A 25,860-nucleotide genomic window follows, 5' to 3' on the forward strand; every position below is an offset into this window, starting at 1 on the left:
TGTCCGGTCCCTGTATGACCGGAGCAGGAGCTGTGTTCGCACTGCCGGCAGTAAGTCAGACCTGTTCCCAGTGCATGTTGGACTCCGCCAGGGCTGCCCTTTGTCACCGGTTCTGTTCATAATTTTTATGGACAGAATTTCTAGGCGCAGTCAGAGGTCGGAGGGTGTCCGGTTTGGGGACCACAGGATCTCATCTCTGCTGTTTGCAGACGATGTTGTCCTGATGGCTCCATCAAACCCGGACCTGCAACATGCACTGGGACGGTTTGCAGCCGAGTGTGAAGCGGCTGGGATGAGAATCAGCACCTCCAAATCCGAGGCCATGGTTCTCGACCGGAAAAAGGTGGCTTGCCCTCTCCAGGTGGGTGGGGTGTCCTTGCCCCAAGTGGAGGAGTTCAAGTATCTCGGGGTCTTGTTCACGAGTGAGGGAAGGATGGAGCGTGAGATCGACAGGCGGATCGGTGCAGCGGCTGCAGTGATGCAGTCGCTGCATCGGACCGTTGTGGTAAAGGGGGAGCTGAGCCGAAAGGCAAAGCTCTCTATTTACCGGTCGGTCTACGTTCCTGACCTCACCTATGGTCATGAGCTTTGGGTAGTGACCGAAAGAACAAGATCGCGGATACAAGCGGTCGAAATGAGTTTCCTCCGCCGGGTGGCTGGGCGCTCCCTTAGAGATAAGGTGAGGAGCTCGGCCACACGGGGGGAGCTCGGAGTAGAGCCGCTGCTCCTCCACGTCGAGAGGAGCCAGCTGAGGTGACTCGGGCATCTGTTTCGGATGCCTCCTGGGCGCCTCCCTCGGGAGGTGTTTCAGGCATGTCCCACCGGGAAGAGGCCCCGGGGAAGACCCAGGACACGCTGGAGAGACTATGTCTCTCGGCTGGCCTGGGAACGCCTCGGGATCCCCCCGGAGGAGTTAGAGGAAGTGTCTGGGGAGAAGGAAGTCTGGGAGTCCCTGCTCAGACTGCTGCCCCCGCGACCCGGCCCCGGATAAAGCGGCAGAAGATGGATGGATGGATGGATAAGTTGCACCTTTTCCCCTTTTTGGCCGGGGTGCGACTTATACGTATATTTATACTTATATACTTATACTCCGGAGTGTCTTATATGTGATATTATTTGTTATTTTCACACTTGCAACTGCATTTCATACTCCAGTGTGACTTATGTGTTTTTTTCTTCTCTATTATGCATTTTTTAGCTAGTGCAACTTATACTCCGGTGCGACTTATAGTCCGGAAAATACGATATTGCTTTTAACACTAGTAATAACGTAATAAATAAAGCAAAATAGACCTCCAATGCCATGTTTGACCACAGATTTTTGCATCGCCGTGTGCATGATTTGAAACTCATTATTTAAACTCCTCAGCCTACGATGGCCAACGAGAAATGAGGAAAGAGGGACACGTTCGCACGTATAAAGTTGAACAAAGCTGGTATAGAAAGAGTCTGGGGAGGAAAACGTATCGCTTAAAAGCTCGGCGTAATCCCGCTTGTCATGTTTTTGAGCAAAGCATCGTCTGAGGAGATAATGAAAGGGACAATGGCAACAAAACGTCTCATAGCGCTGTCCATTTTTCCCGCTGCTGTCGGGGCGAGGCACTTTGAAAGCACAAATCGCTGCATCAGGACGTTTAACATCAGGACGTGGCGTGGGTTTTACAGCTTGTACAAAAGAAGCACATGTCTACAAACACTGATATGTTGATTATTTCAGACAGAGTAAAGCTTAAGGATGAAAGCAAAAATAAAAGTCTTTTACCAAATAGTTAAGGAAAAACAATTTGGATTAATTATCTATTATTTGCAGAAGCACTGGGAGTACGTCAAAAAGTAAACATGTCATGGACCCAAAATGTCTCTTGGCCACAAGTAAACATCAAAAAGCAAAGATTTCCTCTTTGAATAGTTCCACTACTATTTGCTTTTAAAATTAAAAGATTATCTTGTTGTTTATTTGCAAACAGAATCACAAATTGCAAACATACGATAGCTGCCTAACCGTCTGAGTTCAGGGGAATAAACTAGACTAAATGGCACGGACTTAATGTTTGTCTTGTTTATTTCCACAAACTGTAATATTGAAAGCTATTGTTTTTAAATTCTGGAAAAGAGCAGTAAACGACTACCGTATTTTTCGGACAATAAGTTGCACCTTTTTTCATAGTTTGGCCAGGGAGCGACTTATATGTGACCCTAACCCTTTATGCTATAGTTATCTGAATAACTTTTAATATGTTACGTTAACATACCAGACACTTACCACAGTTCGTTGTCTGTGCGTCATGTATTCTTTTGGCTGGAGCGACTTATACTCCGGAAAACACAGTAATGCATTATCAGTATAGTGGGGAAAACCTAAATCTACATGATGGAAAATAAATGAAAGTATAACAGGAAAAATCTTGACTGAGGATTAAAAAAACGATTACAGATCTAGTCCAACGTCTTCAGCTCTTTGAATTCACAGGGAAGGGCGATTTTAATAACAAGACTGACAGGAAGCAGCGGTTTCTGTCAGACCAAATTACAGGTGCCGAAAGTTTCTCTTGGAGACTGTGAAGAGCACTACATCAGACAAGCCGCTTGAATTCATTACAATTTTAACGTTGGAGGAGGAGAAGCACGGGCCTGTGACATTTCCAAGTGCTATGCAAATGATTATGGTCCTGCCTCCCGCCTCAGCACAGAACACGTTTAACAGACGATTTACGGGCACACTTTAAAATTAAAAGCGAGAGATTCTGGTAAAAACTCGAACGCCGTAGCATGCAGTACACCCAGACTAGTAAAAGTATTGCAGTACAGTACGACTTACGCTGCCCCCACTGGCCGCTGTTTGGGTTCAGGTAGTTTGGATACAGTCCTTGTGGTTTGTCCAGTCGGTTCAGCACTTTTCGGATGTTCATCACCTTTGAAGAGAGAGCCGTGTGCATGAAAGGAACATTCATTAAACACAATCGGAATAAAAAGAGAGTCGTTTACCTTCTGAGCGAAATCGGGGTTTCCTGACAGCTTGCTGAGATGCATAAACTCCAAATGCAGCGTGCCATATTCAGCCAGGATGCTGCTCCCACCTGATGCCCACGGCCAGTTTCTGCCAATGCCACTGCGAGACAACCACAAACAACCGGAAAATGAGTCATTGCTCGGATTTTTGCGCATCAATTTAATTCAATACAACTTTATTTATCCCTGAGGGGCGATTGAAGCACATCGAGCAGTTAAAATTAACTAATACAGGGCTCAAACTGTGGTCTTAGTGCAGTTTAACAGAAGGATTTGTCAAGAAGAGCCAGCAGACAGTTTGAGGAGAGTAATAGCGCAGCATCACGGTCAGCCTCTAGGGGGAGCAGGTGAACTCTGGAGAGACACAACAAGAGAGCTAGTTTCTAAGATTCACTCAACACTCTGCTCTGTCGTTTCGGGTCGTTCCCTTGAAGTATTTCCAGCACGTTAAGGACATTTCTAATACTATTCATGTCAAGTTTGAATATAAGAAGAAAGACTGAATTTAAACATCACTGAGTTCTTGTTAGAGTGAGCATCTTGGGCCTGGTGTACGGTGATGAAGAAAAGTTATTGAGTTCACATCCAAAGGTGCAGCATCTGACTTTTTTGTGCTAGTCTTCCACATGAACCTCTCCTGGAAAGTCCCAACAGTAGGTATAACCTTAAATGTCATGTTACAAGTCAGATCTGTGGAGAGGCAAGCCTGCTCAGAGGAAGAACGTAGGTTTTTCAAGGTATTTTGGAAGTGTTTTTATTGACAGGCTTGAAAAAAATGTAGATGATAGATCCGTTTAATGTTATACTGCGGAACATTTCAGGCAAAGCAATAACAAACAGGAGACTACATGGTGGCTAGGTTACATAATGCACCTTGAAAATGACCTTTACCATTTTAAATTTTAATAGACGAGCGTGCACGTCTTTCCAATAAATGGCTACAGTGTATATTTTTTTGGGAGGACAAAATCTGTGCTGTCCACGGGTTTAAAAAAGATGAAATATTAGCACAGTCACCATAGTGATTGACAAATTAAAACAAATGTGTACATCTTTCGAATGGGAGGGGGGGGGGTCCTCAAAACGTCACCTATAAAAGGTAGCAGAAACCCACGACGCGACGAAAGATAGAGACTAATGTCTGCGTTTTCCGTTTGCATCCGTCAAATCTGTCTCCCGTGTGTCCTGCTGCTGTCACGGAGCACTGAGTCTGAGGGGCAGGACCCATCAGCACACGGGACAAGGACAGAGGACCAGAGTCTGTAGGAGGAGGCACTGACTGATCGCATCCAGGCCAATGATGGATGAGAGAGAGGGCGGTGCACCGGGATGAAAATGTACCATCCACAGAGCGTCAGGTGGCATCGGTGCACGGGGGGGGGGGGGCAGTGGGCAAAGAGGACGACGGGTGACGATCTGCTCGAATAAAACCATTTCTATTTATGTATAATCATGTATAATGCACGAGCCCTCTTCTCAAAATCACAGGTTTCATCTCAATTATTTAAAAGCAGGGCAAGAATCCATAGGAGCCCATCGCAAACATAATGCTTCATATTGTCAATCTTTTCAGCCAGAATTTCTCAACACGGAAGCTTCAACAAGTAAAAATAAAACCGCGCTGGATTTGTATGACACTTTTCTGACACTATGGAGACACTTTTATTTAAATTTTTTATCCACCCGCTGCTACTTTTGCTGGACCAGTCAAGAAAATACCGACTTATTGTTCATACATTTATTGTATCCATCTTTTCTCTGCACTAACAGGACATTTTGTGTAATTTATTGGTGATATACTAACATTTCAGCAGTAGATGTTTGAATGAATTACACTAACTAACTACTTAAGTGTTTAATTCTGCTTTTTATAGATTAAAGCTCATACTTTTCACGATATGCTTTCAATATTATTGTTGATGGTGGTGATTTCTGGAACATTACAGGGGCTGAGTGGTACAAACACATTGTGCTCCTCTGGTTTCTCTGACCACCAGCATCACTCACTCTCATATAAAAAAATAGTACGGCGAATAAAAGCTGCGGCAGAGCTTTACAAAAAATACACACTTCGCGCTTTCTCGTAGTAGTACTTTAATCCTGTTTTATCCCCGCGTTATTCCGGCAACGATTTTGGGTCTTTTTCCGCCAAATCTTTTACAACTGCGGTGATAAACAACAAATCCTTTTTAGTATGTGTCGGAATAGCAATAACACACTTTCTATATTCACGTCACGCCTCCAAAATCCCATGGAAACCCTGCAGTGAGCAACACTAAATCCCTGTTTAAGAGAATCAACAGCACGCAGCAGGACGGCAGCGGCGCATTAAAACCGACAAACACTGCGCACACCCGGGCGCATTAAAGTGTATTTATCGGAAAAATGGCGGTCCGGGGCGTCGGCTGATTTTTCCAGCGAGACCGTGGAGGGATAGAGACTGAGCCCAAAGTTCTCACACAAAACACAATAGAGTCTGACTGAAAATGCAAGACCAAAGTGTGGGCGGTTGGTTTGATTGGCGAGGATGAAGGACGGGAAAGAACAAAACAAAAGCAGTTTTAGTGTCCAGGTCAACGATGAGCAAACTGTTTTTTTTGAGCAAACTGTTTGTTAAAATGTGCTCAGTGTAACTTTTCTGGTGAGGGGTCTGCCGCCTGCTCGTCTCCATGGAGATGCTATTTGCTTCATCTCAAAAGTGCCGCTGTACGGCGTTGAACGTGTCGATCCTGCAATGACTCTTGCTCAAAAAAACCTTGGAAAACATGCTTTTTTTTACTACGAGCAGGGTCGCCGTTCCACACTCTTGGCCCGGTGATGTTACCTACTTGTCTCCATGGAGATAAGTTTAATGCTATACTGTGGAAAATTCCAAGCAAATGGCAAATGGCTACAAAGCGCACTTTTAAGTACAGTTCATCTTGATAGCGATATTAGTATGCCAAATATCGAAGTTCAAGTTGTTTGCATGATTAGACAAAGTAAATATACAACCCTAGAATGCAAACTTATTGAGACAGTAAAACGATTCAATATTTGCTATTGAAACACTCAAAAAACACATTGCTTTGAAAGACAAACGCTAATAAAATAATGGAAAAACATTGACTATGAATCAAGATCATGTCATCACTAAACCGATAATATCCCAACATCAAATAAAAGTGTTGATACAAGTTTTTTACATGTACATTTTTGTTTAGATGCTGGCAGAAATCCAAACCCCTCCCACTGCCCGTCGACTAAACCTCAAGTCCACGTGTCAACTGGACGTAGTGGAAACGTGCCGTGCGTTTTTACCTGGAGTAAACAGTGGCCGAGATGCTGCTGCTGAGACCATTATAACGGATGGGTCAGATTATGCGCAGAGAATCCAAATAGAGCTTCAGTAACAACACGGCGAGGCTTTTGTTATGGCTGCTCCGAGTCTGGGGCGGAAAAAGGCTCGCTTATTTGCACAGATACAATACAGCTCTTTTAACCAGAGTGCTGAAGGGCTCTTGGGCAATCTGTGTTCAGGGATGTACTAATGGACTTAACAAAGGAACCGCATAAAAGATGCTACATAAAGTATTATATATCTGCCTCGTAATAGACATAATGAAAACCTCAAATCAAAAAAGTCCTTCGCCCATTACTTTTATTAGTGAATCTTCATCCAGGTGAGTGACTGAAAAGTGGATTTGAGATTTAAGTAATGTGTAAATGCTCGTAAAAAGCAAACACTGTCGCTATAATTGAGATTGTGAGGATGTTTTTCTGGCCTTCTCCTACCTCGACAAATGCGACAACAAAAACGCACGATTTGTAAATAATCCCTGGGGCTTTAAACATGAACCGGAGTCGTTTTGAATTCAGATGTTAATCCTAATTGCCCCGGTTTCCGCCCGTCACCGCTGTTTGTCTGACAATCCTAAACCGGGGCCTGAAAAGTGACAGTTCCTAAAGACATGACCCAGAAAAATGTAGGCCAGCGACGCCGATGCCGGAGCGAATGATCAGGTTCACACGTCGTGGGACATGTTCAGCCTTTTTTTTCGCCCTCTCTTTGCTCTGTCTGTTTCGTCCTTTGTCCATGTGTCCCATTATTCAAGAGCTGGGAGGCAGCCGCGGGCACACCTCCGGCCACTGGAGTTTGAGACTTGACTACGAATCTCCTTCAAACGCAGAGATTTCTACCTCCGTCACTGAGCGCAATTTGTTTTTAAATTCCCAGAGCGTCGATTTTCCGCCACCACTTTTGACCCGACGTTCCAAACTTCAAATTGTTCCATTATTTCTGAAGACGTTTGCTTTCTACACACTTTTGTAGCTTCCGCGGAGTCCGGGGGTTGTTGTACCTGGCCCGCAGCTTGAAAACCGGCACCGTGACCGCACATTTCTTTGCTTGTGCCGTTCTTCTTCCATGGGTCTGAAAATCCACGGGACTTCTGCAGCTCGAGAGCGAGCAGAAAATGTGAATTGCCATAGATTCACAGTTAGCAACTTAATTAGAGGCTTTAAATCACGGCTGGGTTTCAGTGCCTGAGGATACAGCCGCTGAGGAGGCGTGCGGCGCACGTTTGTGGGAAAAGAGCCGGTGTTTCTGCATAAACAGAGCGTGAAGCCAGACGTTCACAGAGAGCACTTTAATATAGGAAGAGTTCTTTTGTCCATCTACTCATTTAGCTCATTCAAAGGATGAAGTTATTTTAGTTTGTTTCTTTAGGTTTTCTCGTCTGGAGTTGCCAAAGAAAATCCGTTGTGTCATAGCATGTGGCAGATGCTTTTTTTCTGACTCCTCTTTGTGCAAAAGGCCTTGATACACAAAGAGAAGTCAGGAACAATGCACATAATCAATGGGTATAATCACAATTAATAACTTGAAAAGGTTTAAATTATTTTTGTAATGTAATGTCTTCTTCTCCATGTCTTTTGTATAAAACCTTCCAACCTTGTAATGTATGAACTGTTTATGCTCTGGGGCACCTGGAATCAGTAAATGTAAACTTAAAGGGGACATACTATACAAAATATGTTTGTGCTAATGTTACAGTGGTTTAATCCACTCAAAGTTGAATTCAGAGTGATTTATTCAAGTTGTAATGTTTATTCTCCTGAAATCAAAACGCCATTTTCACACAACCTCTGGTACACGCCCACAATCTGCTGCTTGCTATCATAATCTATGAAGTATAGACAGCACTTTGTTGTTGTTGTTTTATGGCAGTTGGAATCCAAGTGTTATATTACCGCCAGACTTTATTCCTTAGGCTTTAACCTAGCTGGCCTTCTCCAACGCCAGACCAGGGAGAACGTTATGACGTTTAATGTGACACCTCAGTGGACTTGCTTCTTCTATTTAGTTGTATTAGATCAATATTGCTATGTAAAATGTCCAGAATATGAAATAATGATCCATGGGTATCATAGATTATAACTATATAGACAGGCCAAAGCATTACACGTCGTCTATAATAAATCATAAGTCATAGTGGTAGTCATGGCACAGTCTAATCACCAAACACATTTACTGTATGTGGAGGCCAACGGTCAAAGATACAGCACACAAATATTTACATCTGCAAATATTTTCTTGAGACAAATATGTCACAGAAGTAGTTTTGGAAATGGGAAAATAATCCGACTTGCTTGTCCTCTGGAAGACGATTATTCATAAGTCTGTGCAGAGAGGAAGAACCCACTGAACCAGCAACATCTTATCACAATAATGAGGTCTAGGGCTTGAAACCCACAACAGCTGCTGCAGCTGTCAGTCACACTCAGAGCAGAGCTCAAAGCAGAGCTCAGAGCAGGGAGAGATCAGAGCTCCTGCATCCAGTTAAAGAACCACACATGTTTCCACTTTGCTGTTAATTGTAAATAAAGTGCAGAGTCTGGTCAGGTTTATGAGCTTTAAAGTAGCAGCTGGAACAATAGGCTACTGTAAGCAAGAGGAAGGAAAGCAGTCGTGACTGCAGAATTTTCATGGTTTATACCTGGAAAGTTTGAAACAAGAACCTACAATTTCTAACAGTAAAAGATCAGCAGACATACTAGGACTTGTTTATTGCACTTTACATGGCACGCCGTGTTGGGCCTTGTATTACAAGAAAAGCAAGTATTAAAAACTTTGTGATCTTAAATCAAATTCCCAACTTTTAATTCAATATCCGGACACAAAGGAGGCACAGAAGTAGGTGAGGTTTTTTGATGACACTTTTTAGCACTTATCGGAATCCAAAGTGTGGCGGAAGTGAGCATTTTGATGGTGTAATAACCAATGCAGAAGAAGTAAAGGTTATCCAATCACGGGCCCGCCTTCGCTCACTCGTGCAGTTTACACAAAATGGGGCCAAAAGTTCAAAGGCAGCAAAAAGTAAATACAAAAAACTCCAAAGTGTGGGAGCACTTTGCGCTAAATGCAAGAGGAAACATATTGGACTGCCACGTAAAGTCACTGAAAACCACTGAAAATCTAACAGATAGATCATTCCCTTCGTAACATGAAATGAACATTAAAAGGCATAATTTAAACATTTAAGACATGATTGTACGTCTAATAACATACCATGTTTTAAATAATTGTAAAGTTTCTAAAAGCTGAGCTAACATTGGCACTTTACAATTCATTTTATGTTTATTTTTTATTTGATTGCTACACAAATTGTGATTATATTTTCCTCATTATTTGTTTATTTCACATAAATAATAACATCTGGTCTGTATAAAATAAGCCCAGAATGTTCATGTGACTTGTTTTCAGGAAATGCATTCAAAATAATATGCAAGAAACTTAATATTTTATTTATTTTTCCTTATCTGATTAATCAATACAATAAAATAATCATCAGTTGCAGCCCAAGGATATAACAGTACTCAACATAATATTTATCTGTTTAATATGATTCTCACAACACTATAATACCAAGCCTCGAAATAACGGGCCGGACACAGTCAATGACCGACGCAAAAATCAGTTTTGACCGACTCCAAACTCAAGGTTCCGGACACAATGACCGACGCAAATTTTTCGCCGTAATATATATTTTTAATAGGCAAAAACAGCGCGGTGAACATGCCCAAAGCGATTCCTCTGCACAAACTCAAACTCTGGCACGCTGTACTACAGACCATGATTATTGCTGTAGTTCTACAGCGGAGGAAGGCAGCAGCGGAGCGCATGTGCGTGGACATTTCTATCGCTTAAGTTTCGTTTTGACAGACATGGCACTTCACAGTCTTCTCGCTTCTCATTGGCCGAGCGGTGTCCGTGATCTAATGTCGATGAAGGCGGGCATCTGATTGGCCGCTGCGTTCGGTTGTACTCGGAAATGCCCGGTCTAATTTTGCGCCACAAGTGATATCGAGGTTCGCGGGCGTCAATCTCCTCAGTTCGCAATTCAGTCTTTTTAAAGTTGTTTGCAACAAAAGCTGTAATTTTGCACATTAGGGACAATGTCAATGTGGAAGTATCCAAGGGCCCCAAGGGCCCCGCCCCCTTTGGAATTGTTAGCATCGGGGCAATGTATGTATGTTAGTAGTTTATTTTGTAGGCTGTGATTTTATATATTCCACAAGATCTCCTTGTGTCAAATGCTGTAAACAGTATTTATTTTGTATCTAAGAAACATTATTATATTAAATTAAACAGTATTAAAGATCATGATCTCTGGTTTATAGGAATTCCGTATTTGTGCTCTTCATATCAAATAACAGATAAAAGTACTTTAAATTGTTTTACATGCTAATAACCAGGTTTAAAACAACACATTTATCTTGTTCTTATGACGCTGTGATGCCACGCATGCATGTGGGCCCCTGAAATTGCTGGGGGGCCCCTAACCTTTTTAGGTAGGGGGCCCCCCTGGCCCCTAACTTTGAAAATCTATTTCTCAGCCTGTAAATGATAACGAGACATGTAAATAAAAGTTCACTTTTCATTAATTATGTTATTCTGTTTTCCTTTCCTTGTGACCGATTCAGAATTAGCCATGACAGGTACCAAATGATCGGTACCTGTCATGTTGACAGGGACGTAAAAATACTTATTTCAAGGCTTGTAATACACACATATAGTCAATATTCCAGCACATTAAATTGTGACAAAACCTTTGCTGATGTGTAAGAAAACAGCTCTTTAAAGGCTTAACACTGCTACTGCCATGGTGTATGTGAATAAAATGTTATATTTATTTATAATATTCATTGAAATAAGAGGAAACATTTGTATTTGTTCTTCTGAAGCCTAAAACGTTTCTGAATCTTAACAATATTGTGATCCATGCATCAAAATACTGATCTGAAATCTGCATATCTAATTTACTACAATTCATAATTAGCTTTAATTGAACAAAAACTGACAACCAATTTACCACTGATGATTACTGAAGAAAAAGCAAACATATCAGACACCTTTCCTGGTTTATTATTTCACCCGCTCATGGACCTCTGCCTGACCCGCCGCGCCCTAATCTCCCTCCAACATTCACTCATTTGTAAACAGCCTCCAATAATGACCTATGGAGATCTAAACCCGCCGCGGCCCAGGTGCACTGTGGGCAAAGTGTCAGATGGTGAGACGAGATGAAAATACATCTGAGCGGCGCGGTGATAGACCAGCATTTTAAAAGCAAATCGCTGGCACAGACACACAGCCTCATCCCATTAAAGGCAGTCAGCGCAAAGAGTGGTAGGAGTGATTTAAGAACGTTATCGGCTTGAATGTTAATGGAAACACTGAGAGATGCACCAGCCAAACGTAATGAGATGTCAGGTAAAGGCTAGGGAAAGTAACTCGCCAAACTCGAAGGTTGTTTCTAACTTCAAATGCAGTGTTTGGGTCCGCTTGCCGTCGGTGCGCGAAGATCAATAGGACAAATCGATTGAATCTTAGCGGCATTTTCCGCTCAGTTTGTGTCCATCGATGGCCGTGAGCGCACACTGTGACTGGTTTAGGGCCCTGCTGCCGATAAATGCTGTCAACAATACTGGACACCAGAACCAAGCCGACGATTAAATGTTAAATTAATAATATAGATCATAAAGTCAAGCTGCAAATAAAATCTATGGCAATCGCAAAAAAACTACGCGAGAAAGCCACAACTTTGTCTTGCGGTGGTAAACACCTGCATGTTGACCAAAAGGTACCGTGTTGCGTTTATGACCAATTCCCATTACGGTTTTAACGACTTTTTTGTAGGCGAAACTGTGTCCCCGTTTTTCCGACGCTCCCCGGTGGTTTTGCCGATAGCCGTGAGCGAAACTGAAGAGAAAACGGGACGCGGACGAGGAGTGGACGTCCTGAACGAGATACTGGGTCAGTCCAGTCAAGATGGATGGACGAGGTCGAGAATGTGGGAAGAAAAAACCTCATTATCTCAGAGGACGGACAAGAAGTATTTACACGTGTACATGGGAATACTGGGGGGAGGGAGTAATTGGGCCGAACACGTCTTGCTCATTCTGCAGACATGTGGGTCAAGGTTATGGAGAAACTGTTCGCTATGGTTAAGTCTCGAAGCGGGTCGCGTCGGGAAAACTTCAGCGCGAGGCGTGGAGTCCCAATTATGTCTGACAATGTTCGTTTGATTTCTCTAGTCTTACTCATAACACTGCAGTTACAAAGTCTACACGCCGGCGCGCAGAAATCTGTTTTCTGTCAAGATCGGTTTCTAGGAAGGGCAAAAACACACAAATCTTCTTCATCCAACGTTCACATGAGCGCCCAAGTAGAAAAATACATCTTTCACAAGACATTTTGAAATTCCTTTTCTCTTGACGCTTATTTAGTCTTTGTCTCTTTCTTTCTCCGTTTTTCCCTTCATTTTTAAGCATAGTCTCCTTGGACCTGCCAACACTGAAACAGACTCTTAAAATAATCTTAAAGTCTTTCATTTGACATTCACTCTCTTTGACGAAACTCGTTTTGGTTACCGTCGAAGCGAAAGACGTTTTGGACGACGTGCGACGACGAAATAGCTTGTAGAATCAAAAGACGACGCCAGCTTCTGCGGCAAGTTTTAAAAGCAGGATTTTGTTCAGAGAGCACATTGTAAACAACTCCGGGAGCATTAACGTTTGAGCGAAGACTGAAATATGAGCCGATAAACGAATACAAGAATCCCATGCATTCTAGTACATGTTTGTAGGTCTAAACTACAGGTATAAGACATACGAGGACACACTATGAAAGAAATAACGATATCCCTGACGGTGATTTAGATTAAATTGTGATATATGCAGCCAAATATCAATCAAAACATCATCCAAGGATTAAGCAGGTAATTGTAATATTGTACCTTAATCAAAACTACGGTAAATTAAGGGCCTTTACGATGATTACCTGGATAAAACATGTAAAGGGGCCGTTCTGCCTGGTCCTGTGATCGGGATTGTTGCTTTAAAAACAGCATTTTAATAGAAAAGTGACAACATTTTAAACCAATCCAAGGTCATTATGCTAAATGTTGCAAGTGTAGGTTGGATAATGCATGCTAACAAAAGACTGCCTAAACCACTTCATCGTACAGGTAAATCTCTCCCTACTCACAGTCGGGTCTCTTTCCTGTCCTATAGGAGGTTTAATTCACCTGTAGGTTGGATCTTCATTTGCAGCGCTCGGCGTGTTCACGGCGCTGTGACGTGCGTGTTAGCGGCAGGCTATCGCCGCTCACTCAAGCAGATAAAGTCATCATGGTCTCCAATCTGCTCCGGCCCCCTCGAGACAACCTGGCGAGGGCTCTCATAGCGGTGCAGGTAACACCCACGGAAAGGCTCTCTCTACGGGCGCCTCCTCCATACCTGCCCCCGAGAGACCGACAGCGGGGGCCGAGTCCACTCACCCGTTCCGACGGCAGAGAAAATGAATTTGTTACGCCGCGTTTATCGTCCTGACAAGCCGCCTTTTAATTACCGGCAGACAAACAGAGGAGGGCTGTCTCTCTCTCTCTCTAGGGATGGAAATAACATTTAAGTGAATCGGGCTCGGATCCATGATGTTTGAGTGACGGGGCGACTGGAGTGAATTGCAGGGGGCTCCAACCGTTACATAAAGCCCTTCTGTTTCCATGGATTAATTCTACACCATAAGTATTTTTACAGCCGAGCAGACTCTCACACTGTGATTAAACGTGGAGCGATTATGCCATTGTCAAGGCATAAAACTAATATCTGCTTCATACAAATCAGGAACATTTTATATCTAGATCAAAACAATGTTAGGCAGAAAAAGAGAGAATTTTATGACCCTCTGATTAAAGCTTATAAATCAGAACTTTCAAAGGGAATAGTATCTAAATTAGATAAATGCATTCATAATCTGTATAGCCGTTCTACTTAATATATTAAAATTAAAAGAAAGAGAGAATGTAACCAGAGTGGAGGACCACAAAATCACCTGCTTGGTTCTGGAAAAATATATCATGCTTTTTCATAACACCATGTCAAAGTGCCCACTGCTCACAGAGAAATACTGCTTTCTGGAGAAACTGTCCCATCAAGAGGCCCATCGAGAGGCCCATAGAGAGGCCCATCAAGAGGCCCATCAAGAGGCCCATCAAGAGGCCCATCAAGAGGCCCATCGAGAGGCCCATAGAGAGGCCCATCAAGAGGCCCATAGAGAGGCCCATCAAGAGGCCCATAGAGAGGCCCATCAAGAGGCCCATCGAGAGGCCCATCGAGAGGCCCATCAAGAGGCCCATAGAGAGGCCCATCAAGAGGCCCATAGAGAGGCCCATCAAGAGGCCCATAGAGAGGCCCATCAAGAGGCCCATCAAGAGGCCCATAGAGAGGCCCATCAAGAGGCCCATAGAGAGGCCCATCAAGAGGCCCATAGAGAGGCCCATCAAGAGGCCCATAGAGAGGCCCATAGAGAGGCCCATAGAGAGGCCCATCAAGAGGCCCATAGAGAGGCCCATAGAGAGGCCCATCAAGAGGCGAGGTGTTTTGGGACTGTCCCACAATGGATTCTATATTACACGTTTGCATTGTGTATTTGCACTATTTTTGTTTGCGATGTTGTGCCTTGACACGAACCTGTCAGCAATGTAGAGTGTTGTTTTTTGTGTTGTCCTTTATACATTTAAAAAAATAATCTTGCTTTTATATCAGCTATAGTAGCAATATTGACAATCCCAATGATAGACAATATTATACCAGTCCATGAGTGTTAAAACAAGTCTTCAAACATATTAGTTGAGGTTTAATTTTAAGATAAATGTTAAATGTCTCTAACATTAATCATAAAAGTGCAGAAATATCACCTTATTTGAAAGTTAACAATATTACTTTTCCCTTTTTATTTTACCGCTACTGGGACGTGAATGGCAAACTGATGACTCTTTTAAAATTAAGTTATAGACAGTGGTAGATCTAATAGCTGTAGAGACACGTACATTTCTATCATTTTTACAATAATTTCCCGCATCCTGCTGGATTAAAATTCAAAGAGGTGGCTGGCCATAACATCGAGCTAAAGTGGATGATATTGGGGGCAGCTCAGGCGCGAGGCTGTTGTGCAGCGGTGGGACATTATTGGGACAGTCCTGTCAGAGAGACACAGTGTAATAATAAGAGCGCGTGTGCCCTCTCACCCTGTCACGGCGCTCAAAAGTTTACTTTGGTTCAGTTTTAGAGATAGCCCCTGACGTGGAGTCGCAAATGAGACCCCGGACTCTGCAGGCAAACACGACCAGAGTGTTCACAATGTGATGAGACCCCGGACTCTGCAGGCAAACACGACCAGAGTGTTCACAATGTGATGAGACCCCGGACTCTGCAGGCAAACACGACCAGAGTGTTCACAATGTGATGAGACCCCGGACTCTGCAGGCAAACACGACCAGAGTGTTCACAATGTGATGAGACCCCGGACTCTGCAGGCAAACACGACCAGAGTGTTCAAAATGTGATGAGACCCGGGACTCTGCAGGCAAACACGACCAGAGTGTTCACAATGTGATGAGACCCCGGACTCTGCAGGCAAACACGACCAGAGTGTTCACAATGTGATGAGACCCCGGACTCTGCAGGCAAACACGACCAGAGTGTTCAAAATGTGATGAGACCCGGGACTCTGCAGGCAAACACGACCAGAGTGTTCACAATGTGATGAGACCCCGGACTCTGCAGGCAAACACGACCAGAGTGTTCACAATGTGATGAGACCCCGGACTCTGCAGGCAAACACGACCAGAGTGTTTAAAATGTGATGAGACCCGGGACTCTGCAGGCAAACACGACCAGAGTGTTCAAAATGTGATACGGAAGGTTGAGGGAGTGGTCTTTTTTCATAATAAATTATTCGTCCAGTTCAGGGATAAATGCTGGCTATGACTAAAGTATCATATTTAGAAGGTTATTCGGACATTGATGTTTAAAGGTATAATAACTTAAAAGGCAAACCAAAGATGAGCAGAGTCACCATTACATAAGACATCCTTTGAATAGAGATAACAAAATAAGTCTATGCATTTATATTGCGCAGTTTCTATTTTGTACTCTCCGAGATTGTAATATTGAGAGTGCTCTTTGCTGCTGCTCCGGAACATTCAGTCGAAGAGCGTTTCCGTGATGGAGGCAGACACTGGAGTGGGCGAGTGTGGGACCTACCTCTTCAGGTTGAGCAGGGCCCAGGGGATCCCGGTGGGTGTCTTGAAGGCCGGCAGCAGCTTCTCTCCCAGCTCCACGGCTTTTCGGCGGAAGACCTGACGAAACACAGACAAATCATTCGGAAAGGAGCAAATCAAATCCGAGCGTAGGCCTAAATAATCAGCGTTTTCTTCAGTTTGGAGATATGTACCGTATTGTCCAGACTATAAGTCGCACGTTTTTTCATAGTTTTGGCCGGGGTGCAATTTATACTCCAGAGCGCCTTGATATTATTTGATATTTTCATACTGGAAACTGCAAGACTCTAGGCTCTAAGCGACGCAGAAGAAGAATCAGCACTTCCTCTACCTCCAGAGTTTGCAGAGTTGTTTAGAAGTGACACAGAGGAAGAAGAATTCAATGGATTTAGTAATTCTGATGCTTTGGTAAACTTGTTAGCATGTTCTTTATGCTATAGTTATCTGAATAACTGTTCATATGTTACGTTAACATACCAGACACTTACCACAGTTCTGTCTGTGCGTCATGTAGCTGAAGGTGTTAGCGTTAGCATACGTACACCTATTCACCATGTTCTCTCATCTGTTATTATCTAAAATCACATTTCAAAATGAAATATCTGTTCTTGGACTTGGATTTGAACTCTAACCCTTGGATAAATTTCCCCCAAAAATGCGACTTATATATGATTTTCTCCTCTATTATGCATTTTTTGGCTGGTGCGACATATATTCCGGTGCAACTTATAGTTAGTCCGAAAAATACGGTATTAGCGTCTTCAGTCATACTCACACACACACAGCATTTAGAGAAGCAAATAGACTTCGTTATTTGGCAGTATTTCGTAATTAATTTCCCTCTCAGACCTACTCTACCTTCATTTGGTCATTTGAGTTTAGGAGTGTAAGACTTTAGTCGTTTCATCGGTCGACGGTGTCTTCGTTGACCAATATTTTGATAAGTTGGCCAATTAATTTATCGATACTTCAAATGTATACGGACAACAGCAGGAAGGAGAAAGTTGGCTGGAATAGAGAGTAAATCGTGAGTTTATTCAGCCTTAAATCAATTCACTACAGCTCAATTTGAGTAAAGATGCAGTACAAACATTTAAAAAAAGGGAGTGTCTGCAGTGCCGCGGCCGCAACTCCTGAAACTGCGCCGCTATTTGACCGCGTTCTAGCGCCGTTTTAGACCGTGCAGGGTTAGGGTTAGGGTTAGGGTTAGGGTTAGGGTTAGGGTTAGGGTTAAGGTTAAGGTTAAGGTTAAGGTTAAGGTTAGGGTTAGCCATGAGGCTAAAACGGGCTATAAGGGAAATACCGCGGTCCCTGAAACTGCGCAGCCATTTGACCGCGCCGGGGCTCTCCAGCCACGGCCTTCAAAAAAAGAATAGGACCGAGAATAACCTTTGTATCCCGAACAACGCTGTGCATAAACTGTAACTGGCAGAGACAAGTGCACTCAGACATCTACATTTCCAAGTAGCTCCTAAACCAGCAGCAAATGAAAGACCTGCTCTGCTTTAAATAACTGCATGAATATTCAGCAATCAGAGGAGAGCCAGGGAAAAACACTGTGGGACTGAAAGTGGATGACTGTAAACGCAGGACCTGGATTCAGGAACAGGACAGGACACTTAAAATGTACTTTCTTCTAAAGCGCCCCACAGGTTTCTCTGCCGCTGCTTAAAGAGGTCACCGACAAAGACAAACACACCGGAGAAACTTTTGATGGCATTCTACCTTCTTCTAAAAAGTCCAAACCTGATGTCGTCTCACTTTATCAGTACAATTATTCAAACTTAAAAACTCAACAAGCGCTCGATTCACTCAAATCTAAGCAGTTTTGACCAAATTCTCTTTATTTACTCCCAATACATTTAACACACAATCAAAAATCATTGACAGAAGCACTGGATAAAACATGCCAGTAGCAAGAATTAAAAACAATAATAATGTGCTTTTGTAATTAAAGTTGACTGAAAAATATGTTAAACTTAAAAAAATATATAAAAAATAAATGAAAAAAATAAATAAAGTAAAGTTGACTGAAGTAGAAATAGATCTTTATTGCATTATTACCAAATGCAATGTACTGCAGGAGAAAAATAGCCAATGCAGCAATTATTTGGCAGTTTATTTGGAAACTAAACATTAAACGGACAAAATAGAGCTGTTAATTGTGTTTTGTATAATATTTACTGCTTATACGTGACCAAACATTGTCGTGATCGTACGTCATTGTAGAAAACATTGTAGAAAACATTGGATATCACATATCCTCCGAACTGCAGAAATACACCGCTTGGCCCGCTGCGTCTCGTCACTTGAGGTACATTCCTTCAGACGGCCTTCATACTGTCGAGCACAGTTCACTTTTCTGCTCTCGTACTGTAACCTCTTTACGCCCTGGACTGGACTGGGGGGGTTGACAAGTACCCTCCTGAGCCTTGCTTGTTCTTGTCCTCTCTCGCCTCGGCCCCGTCTCTCACACCCTGCTGCGTCTCTCGGGGCCGCCACATTTCCGACGCACTGTTTGCTCTGTGTGTGTGGACGAGCGATTGTGGGCGGTGAAAGGAGACGAGCGGTGGGCTTCAGAGGGGGCTCGGCTTGTTGAACTAAACAGCCTTAGACGACAGAGACATTCGTTCACTACGGGGAGATGAACGGATGTACAATGTGCCTCTGGTTCAGGGGTAAATAGTAGCTGTCCTGATTGAGTTACAGTTTGTCGTTTTGTCCTCACTAAGTACATTTGTTCCTTATAGGCCTGTCACTTAGTGATTATTTTAGTAGTTGACAAATCGGCGATTATTTTTTTGAAAAGATTATTTCTATTGAACATTTTTTCAAACTAATAAAAGTTGAAATATGATGACTGAAAACTTCTAGATGGAGAAACTTTACAAATAAAGTGTAATATATATATTTTTCATTCTGGGCAGTCACTCAACTGATTATATTAGAGTAAATGGGAAAGTTCTGGATGATGAAGAGCAGGAAAGTATACGTACAACTCCACCACAGATTCACATGTTTGGAGGGAATTCTGGAAAAGTGTGTCTCGTTTCTTTACAACCCCATGTCAAAGTTACTCACAGGGAAATGGAGACTGTTGGAGAGGATGTGGCAGCCAGGAGGAAAATCACTATGTGTTTTGGGATTGTCCTGTTGTTCACAAGTATTGGACTGAGATCAACAATGCCTTACGGACAATTGATGATGTCACCAGTCCAATGGATTTCAGAAGTATGTATTTGGGCCTCAGCAGCCATCTCAAGAGCATCCGACTAGCAGCGGCAAAAAAGGCCTTCCCAAAACAATGGACGACACAAAATGCACCGACGATCAAGGACTGGACTGAAATTATAATGGACATTCGATAACATGGAAAAAATTACATTCGGACTCAAATTCAAAATGGACAAATTTGACAGACATTTGACAAAATGGGATGTGTTTCTTTTAAGGGGCTTCCACACCGCCGCAGCCGAGGCGTCCAGTTTACATTCAAAGTCTATAGTAAACGTGCATCGAGTGCGTAGTCCGTTATCCGCGGCGCGGTTTCTTCGTTTTTGCGGTGCGATTGGTGCGTTTTCTTACGCTCTCGACGCTTTTAGCGCGCGTATGAGGCGGCCAAAGTGACGCGCTCAGATATGTCCAGGTCTCTGCAGCAGACGCGCAGCAGCCGCCGCAGCAGCCAATCAGAGTTGACGCTCCAGTGACGTACGTACGTACTTCCCCTCGCATTTCCGGTATTCCCCGTGGAATTCCCCAAGAAGCGCCACTTTTTCCTTGCTCGTCAACAACGGCAGACGAAAGACTGATTGTGGCCGTGTGTGGGAGAAAGGAGCTGTACGATGTATTCACGGTGGAATACAGAGACAGAAACAAACCAAAAACGCGAAAACAACACTCTCGATATCTGCAATTTTACACAATGAAAGGCCACACCGACAACAACTCCACTGCTCATGCGACAACACCTCTACTGCGCATGTGCGCAGAGAGCTCGAGCGCGCCGTACGCGCGCCTGTGTATAGTGCCCGGGGCGTCGAGAGCGCGCGTCCGATACGTAAACCTTTCAAATGTACATGCGCTCAAATTCTGCGTTGGGCGCGATTAGGCGTCTGCGGTCTGTACGTAGCTTTAGGGTTCTCCAGGCCATCATTTTATTTTCTCATTTATTTTTTCATTTACTTGTTGGATGTCTGCTGCTTTTATTTTGTGTTTGCTTTCTCTCTGGTTGTGTTTCTCAGTCTCTGCCATTGTTTTTATTTGTTATTTCATAAACATAAATAAATAAATAATAATCATTTTAAAAAGGGTGATATTTTTTTTTTAATCTGACATTCTTTTATGACATTATGATTTAACAATGCCAGTGTCTTTGTTAAGTAAGGTGTTTTTGTATGTGTTTTAGAGCCTTTATAGTCCAGATGTGTACAAGTCTCTCCATGGCCTAGCACCAAAGTACATCTTGGACATGTTAGTGCCATATGAACCATCTCAGACTCTGAGGACCTCAAGGACCGGCCTCCTGCTGGTGCCAGAGTCAGGACTAAACATGGACCGACCTCCTGCTGGTGCCAGAGTCAGGACTAAACATGGACCGGCCTCCTGCTGGTGCCAGAGTCAGGACTAAACATGGACCAGCCTCCTGCTGGTGCCAGAGTCAGGACAAAACATGGGGAATCTGCGTTTCAGTTTTATGCAGCTAAAATCTGGAACAGTCTTCTTGAAGATGTGAGACAGGCTTCTACTCTGACAATGTTCAAATCTAAGCTAAAAACAGTTTTGTTTAGCTGCGCATATGACTGAAAGGATTTTTATTTGCACTCTTCTCTTTTACGTCTTAAATTATTTTGTGATTTCATTAGTTTAGAAAATCAGTTGGACTGATTTAAAAAAGATTTAAAAAGGAGTTGGACTCCAAAAACACGTTATTCTTTGTGGCTGGGTGTTTTTGTTTTTTCTTAATTAGATACATTGATTGTATTTCTGTTTCTGTAATTTCTTAGTGATTTGAATGCATTTTTCCTGCTGTGTGAAGCACTTTGAATTGTCTTGTGTACGAAATGTGCTCTACAAATAAACTAGATGATGATCGTGATTGTCAAAATACAATACATTTTTAAATAGGCAACTCGTCCCGTTTAATTAATTAATTGTTACAGCCCTTGTACCTTAAACACAGTCATTAATTTAAGCGTTAGAAATACATAACATGATGCTAAGACACACATAAAGTTGAGGATTATGAATGTCACGACTGCATGTTGAAACGCCATGATATGAACCAATTTCTCGCTGATGACACCACCCGGCCTGATCCAAGGGGTCTGTATAATTCAGTTGCTTATTAAAGCTTGTTGGCAGTTTGCTTGATGGCCCTGGACATGGGGCGTGTTTAATTTATTCGACTGTGTGTCCCGGGGAGCGCTTTTATTCTTCCCCTCAGTGTGCTCTTGGCATTATTAAAGGCATTCATCAGTGCGATCTGACGCCTGGTTACGAGTGCTGCCCGAGTTCACGCCTTTACAACGCACTGCGGTCGTTCCAGCCGATATGAGAGTGTTTCTGCCACTGGAGATTTCTAGTTTGCTCTAAATCTGGTCACATTGTAGATTAGGTAGCTCTTTCGCCACATTTTTGTTTGTTTTTTTTGTACATTTCTGTAAGTCAAGAGGGCTACTATTGGAACAAAATGACAATTAACACCAAAATCGGGATGAAAAAAAATTGTAGCTAGCATGGCTTTTATTCCATATTTATATACATTTTATGGAATTGAGCTAACTACTTGTCACTGCGGCCTGAAATACATCAATGCTCAATGTCTTTTTGTTTTATAATATGAGCTACGCAACGGTAAGATACACAGTAAATGCACAGTACGACTTTGTTTGCTGGGTAAACCTTTCAAACAAACCGTTATCTTTTTGGTTGAATTTCCAGACCGTTATCAATGTGCTAAGAGAGCCAATTCCTCAAAGGGTTCACATTGTTTTGAAGAACTAGTTTCTCGAGGACGCCTTCTTACTTTCATTTTAATTCCTTCCTCGACACATATGTGAAGTCTTATCCGGTGACAACAGCACCTCATTTAATACAGACTGCCGGCGTCTTATGGGATGTTGTTACACTTTCTCCACGGCTTATCTTTGACAGACCAAAGATGCTCCGTCCCTTGATAATGCAAACCGGCTGCTCTGCTTCTCAAACAAGCCTCTATACAGCAGAACAAGACAAGCGTTATTTCGCACGTCGAGGGAAAATGTATTGGTCTTTGTTTACTTTTTACTATCCCGACGCATTTGAACAAGCTTGACAGAGTTGTGTCTTAAAGCCTGATGCGTCACTACTCTTCGACGCAAGGGAAAAGAAACAAAGTATTGATTCCTTCTGCGACAATGACCATTATATTACATCAAATATTCAGGAGAGCTGGGTGTAAATGAACTGCGAGGCTGGGATCAAATAGGCTTAAGTGGACGAGGAAGTGTGCGTACGTCAAATAAGTCGATACCGTTTCAACAAAGACATGACAGAGGACTTCCTGAAGGATGTGGATCTCACCTTTGGCACAGAAATGTTAAGATGTGTGTCTTAATAATCAGATTCTGTTCAAAGTTCACATATTAAATCACACAGGCCAGGAGCATTGACTGAAATGATGAACAAATAAAAGAATGGCGGGTATTTCAGAACACGTTTGTACAGATCTAGACTACAGCATCGACAGGCTGAATAAGACAGGATATTTTAGTTGTTTGTGGAGGAAATGACTTCCAAAAATGCAGTGTTTGCGTCCATTCAAAATGCCATTAATAAGATAAGATAAGATAAGATATTCCTTTATTGTCCCACATGGGGAAATTTCATTGGTGCAACGCAGGTAGATACAGAGGCAGATACAGAAGAACAGATCACTTATAGGAAGTCTGAAAAACACTTTCAGTAGAAGATCTCCTATAAATAAATAAAAACTCCCATAGACAAATGAATAAATAAATACATAAATACCATTGCATGTGATAATCTTGCAGCCTTAATTGCAAGTGTTTGATCGAAAACATGCGTTCTTACTTTGAACACAGACATGTTTAATGCCATACTGTGGAACATTCTAGACAAAGAAATAACCTCTCTATTGTGAAAGGGTGGCTGATCCTTGCAGTGCACCTTTAGATTAGTCAATGTTTAAGTCAAGCTTTTGTTGCACCTTAAAGTCACGTGAAAGGAACATTAGAAAGAGAGAATTGTCTGTCTTGTCTGGCTTATAGTGAATGTATATTTGTTTGCACATAAATAGGGGCAAGGACACAACGACATAATGCATTACAGGTAGCTGAGTTATCATATATAAATCAGGCAATTCAGGAAAAATGCACCTCATCACATTAACAGTTTTAATTGGTTCCATTCGAGCCAGTGAAGCGAAAAGGCGTCCCAATCCTCACCCCATTAAAAAAACAATCTGCTAAGACGTCGACTCAAATCTTTACATACGCTTTTCCCAAAAATACGCAGTTTCAACCACTTTGCAGTGTTTGTGAGCTCGTGTGCAGTTCAGAATTCCAGTTTCTGAGGCAGAGCTATGAAGCCGACCACCGCAATGAGATGTTGCCGCGCTCCCGGAGACGCCTGGACGGCTCCCTAAGTAAGACGAATGTCCCGGTGCCGGCTGTGGGTGACCCGCTCCCGCTGTGACATGTGGCCCAGATTACAGCAGCGCCTTTGGGACACACGGCTCTGCTCGCTCCCTATAAACCTCCTAAAACGCACCCCGTCACTGAACCCAATAAGCAGCACTTAAGCGTTAGCAGAGTTACACACGTCCACATGCCTTGGTTTTCAAATCTCAAAGTTGTGCATGGTCAAATTCTCTTGCTATAGAAGGTAGAATTTTTTAATTTTTAATGTAAAGTCAACTAAATGTAGTCTGTGTCACTTTGTCATGTTCTGTTATGACTTTTCAATTAAGTAACTTGACCTCAGCGCGTGATATTTCAACTCCACAAGAGTTTCTGGCTTAAAACTTCAGTTCGGTGTTAAAATGAACCTTATCTAAATAAAAAAATATATAATGATTTTGCTTTTTTAGAAGTAATTGTCAAATATTCACACTAATTGCTTCCTCGGGCATTTTAACCTTTCAATGGAGAAACATTTGCATGTATCAGAATCATTCCAGGACAAACAAACAAACAAACAAACAAACTGACCATTATAAAGCAAGAAAAGAAATGTACATAATTCAGCAGTAAAATCACATTTTTACTGGAGCTTTATTTCTGCCGTTGCTTGATATTTCATGTTCATTTTTTTGGGTGTGAAAAAACTGATCATCCATTTCATTGTATTCCATTTCAAGTGCGGCTGTGTGGTCCAGACGTGTTATATTTCAGAGGATGAATAATGCATGTGCTTGAGACTGATGCGAGCCTCTGTGCGCCTCTGACAGCTGTGGAGACAAACACAGACGGTTCACAGGCCAAGTCAGCACTCCTAACACGCGCCATACTTCAACTGTGAATGGGCCTCTTGTCTTACTGTTGTGGGCAATGTGTCGCCGCCGGGTGACTTTTCGGGTTTAATACATCGACAGTGTCACGAAGACGATTGAATTGTGAAAGGCGAGGGCTGGCGATGCCCTCGAGAGTGTTTTCAATTCAGTTTAGAACAAACTAAGGCAGATGGAAACTTTTCTGGACGGGCTCAATGTAAGGAATGTTTGCATGGAATTGTCTTTGATACAAAAGAAGGAGGAGGAAATTGAAGGGACGTGTGATGAGCCGTATGCTACTGCCGTATGTTACTCCATTCACTGTGTGCTATGTTGACTGATATTAACTGGAGTGATTACTTTATTCAGCCTTATATATTATACCTCAGTGGCATGCGGTGACTTTTATGGATGAGCAAGCAGACCTGGGGTGCTCATTAATATTAAGTGGATAAAAGAAAAGTGAAAAAACAAATGTGAGGGTGGGCTGCGGGTCTCCCACATGAAGGGCAAACACCTACTCTAGTGAGCTAAACTTACTCATATAAAAGTGTGCTGAATGGATAAACAAGCTCACTTTATCGACCAATTGATTACGCAAATTAGCATTCTGTGTTGTTAAACGACTGTATTTCTACTAACGTCTAGAAACGGAAACAGAGCCTTAGTTACAAACACAGACTTGTCTCTAAAAGATTTTAAGTTTTAAACTCAGTTTGTTGAATCTTGGCGCTGCTGTTGCTTCACTTCTTT

General features: G+C 42.6%; 1 protein-coding gene across 1 annotated transcript in view; it reads right to left on the bottom strand.

Moving 5' to 3' along the window:
- The window catches only part of man1a1 (mannosidase, alpha, class 1A, member 1), a 143,408-nt gene that overhangs the window by 14,444 nt on the left and 103,104 nt on the right, over window positions 1–25,860 (bottom strand). Inside the window, exons 5-7 of the mRNA XM_072443547.1 lie at window positions 16,600–16,694; window positions 2,986–3,109; window positions 2,819–2,912 (exon numbers count right to left, since the gene is read on the bottom strand). Of these exons, the coding sequence (XP_072299648.1) occupies window positions 2,819–2,912; window positions 2,986–3,109; window positions 16,600–16,694 (313 nt within the window). The remainder of the gene's footprint in view (window positions 1–2,818; window positions 2,913–2,985; window positions 3,110–16,599; window positions 16,695–25,860) is intronic.

This window comes from Eucyclogobius newberryi, unplaced genomic scaffold (genome assembly GCF_026437365.1).
Source record: "Eucyclogobius newberryi isolate DKJ021-1_F unplaced genomic scaffold, fEucNew1.0.hap1 SCAF_1, whole genome shotgun sequence".
Lineage (NCBI taxonomy): Eukaryota > Metazoa > Chordata > Actinopteri > Gobiiformes > Gobiidae > Eucyclogobius > Eucyclogobius newberryi.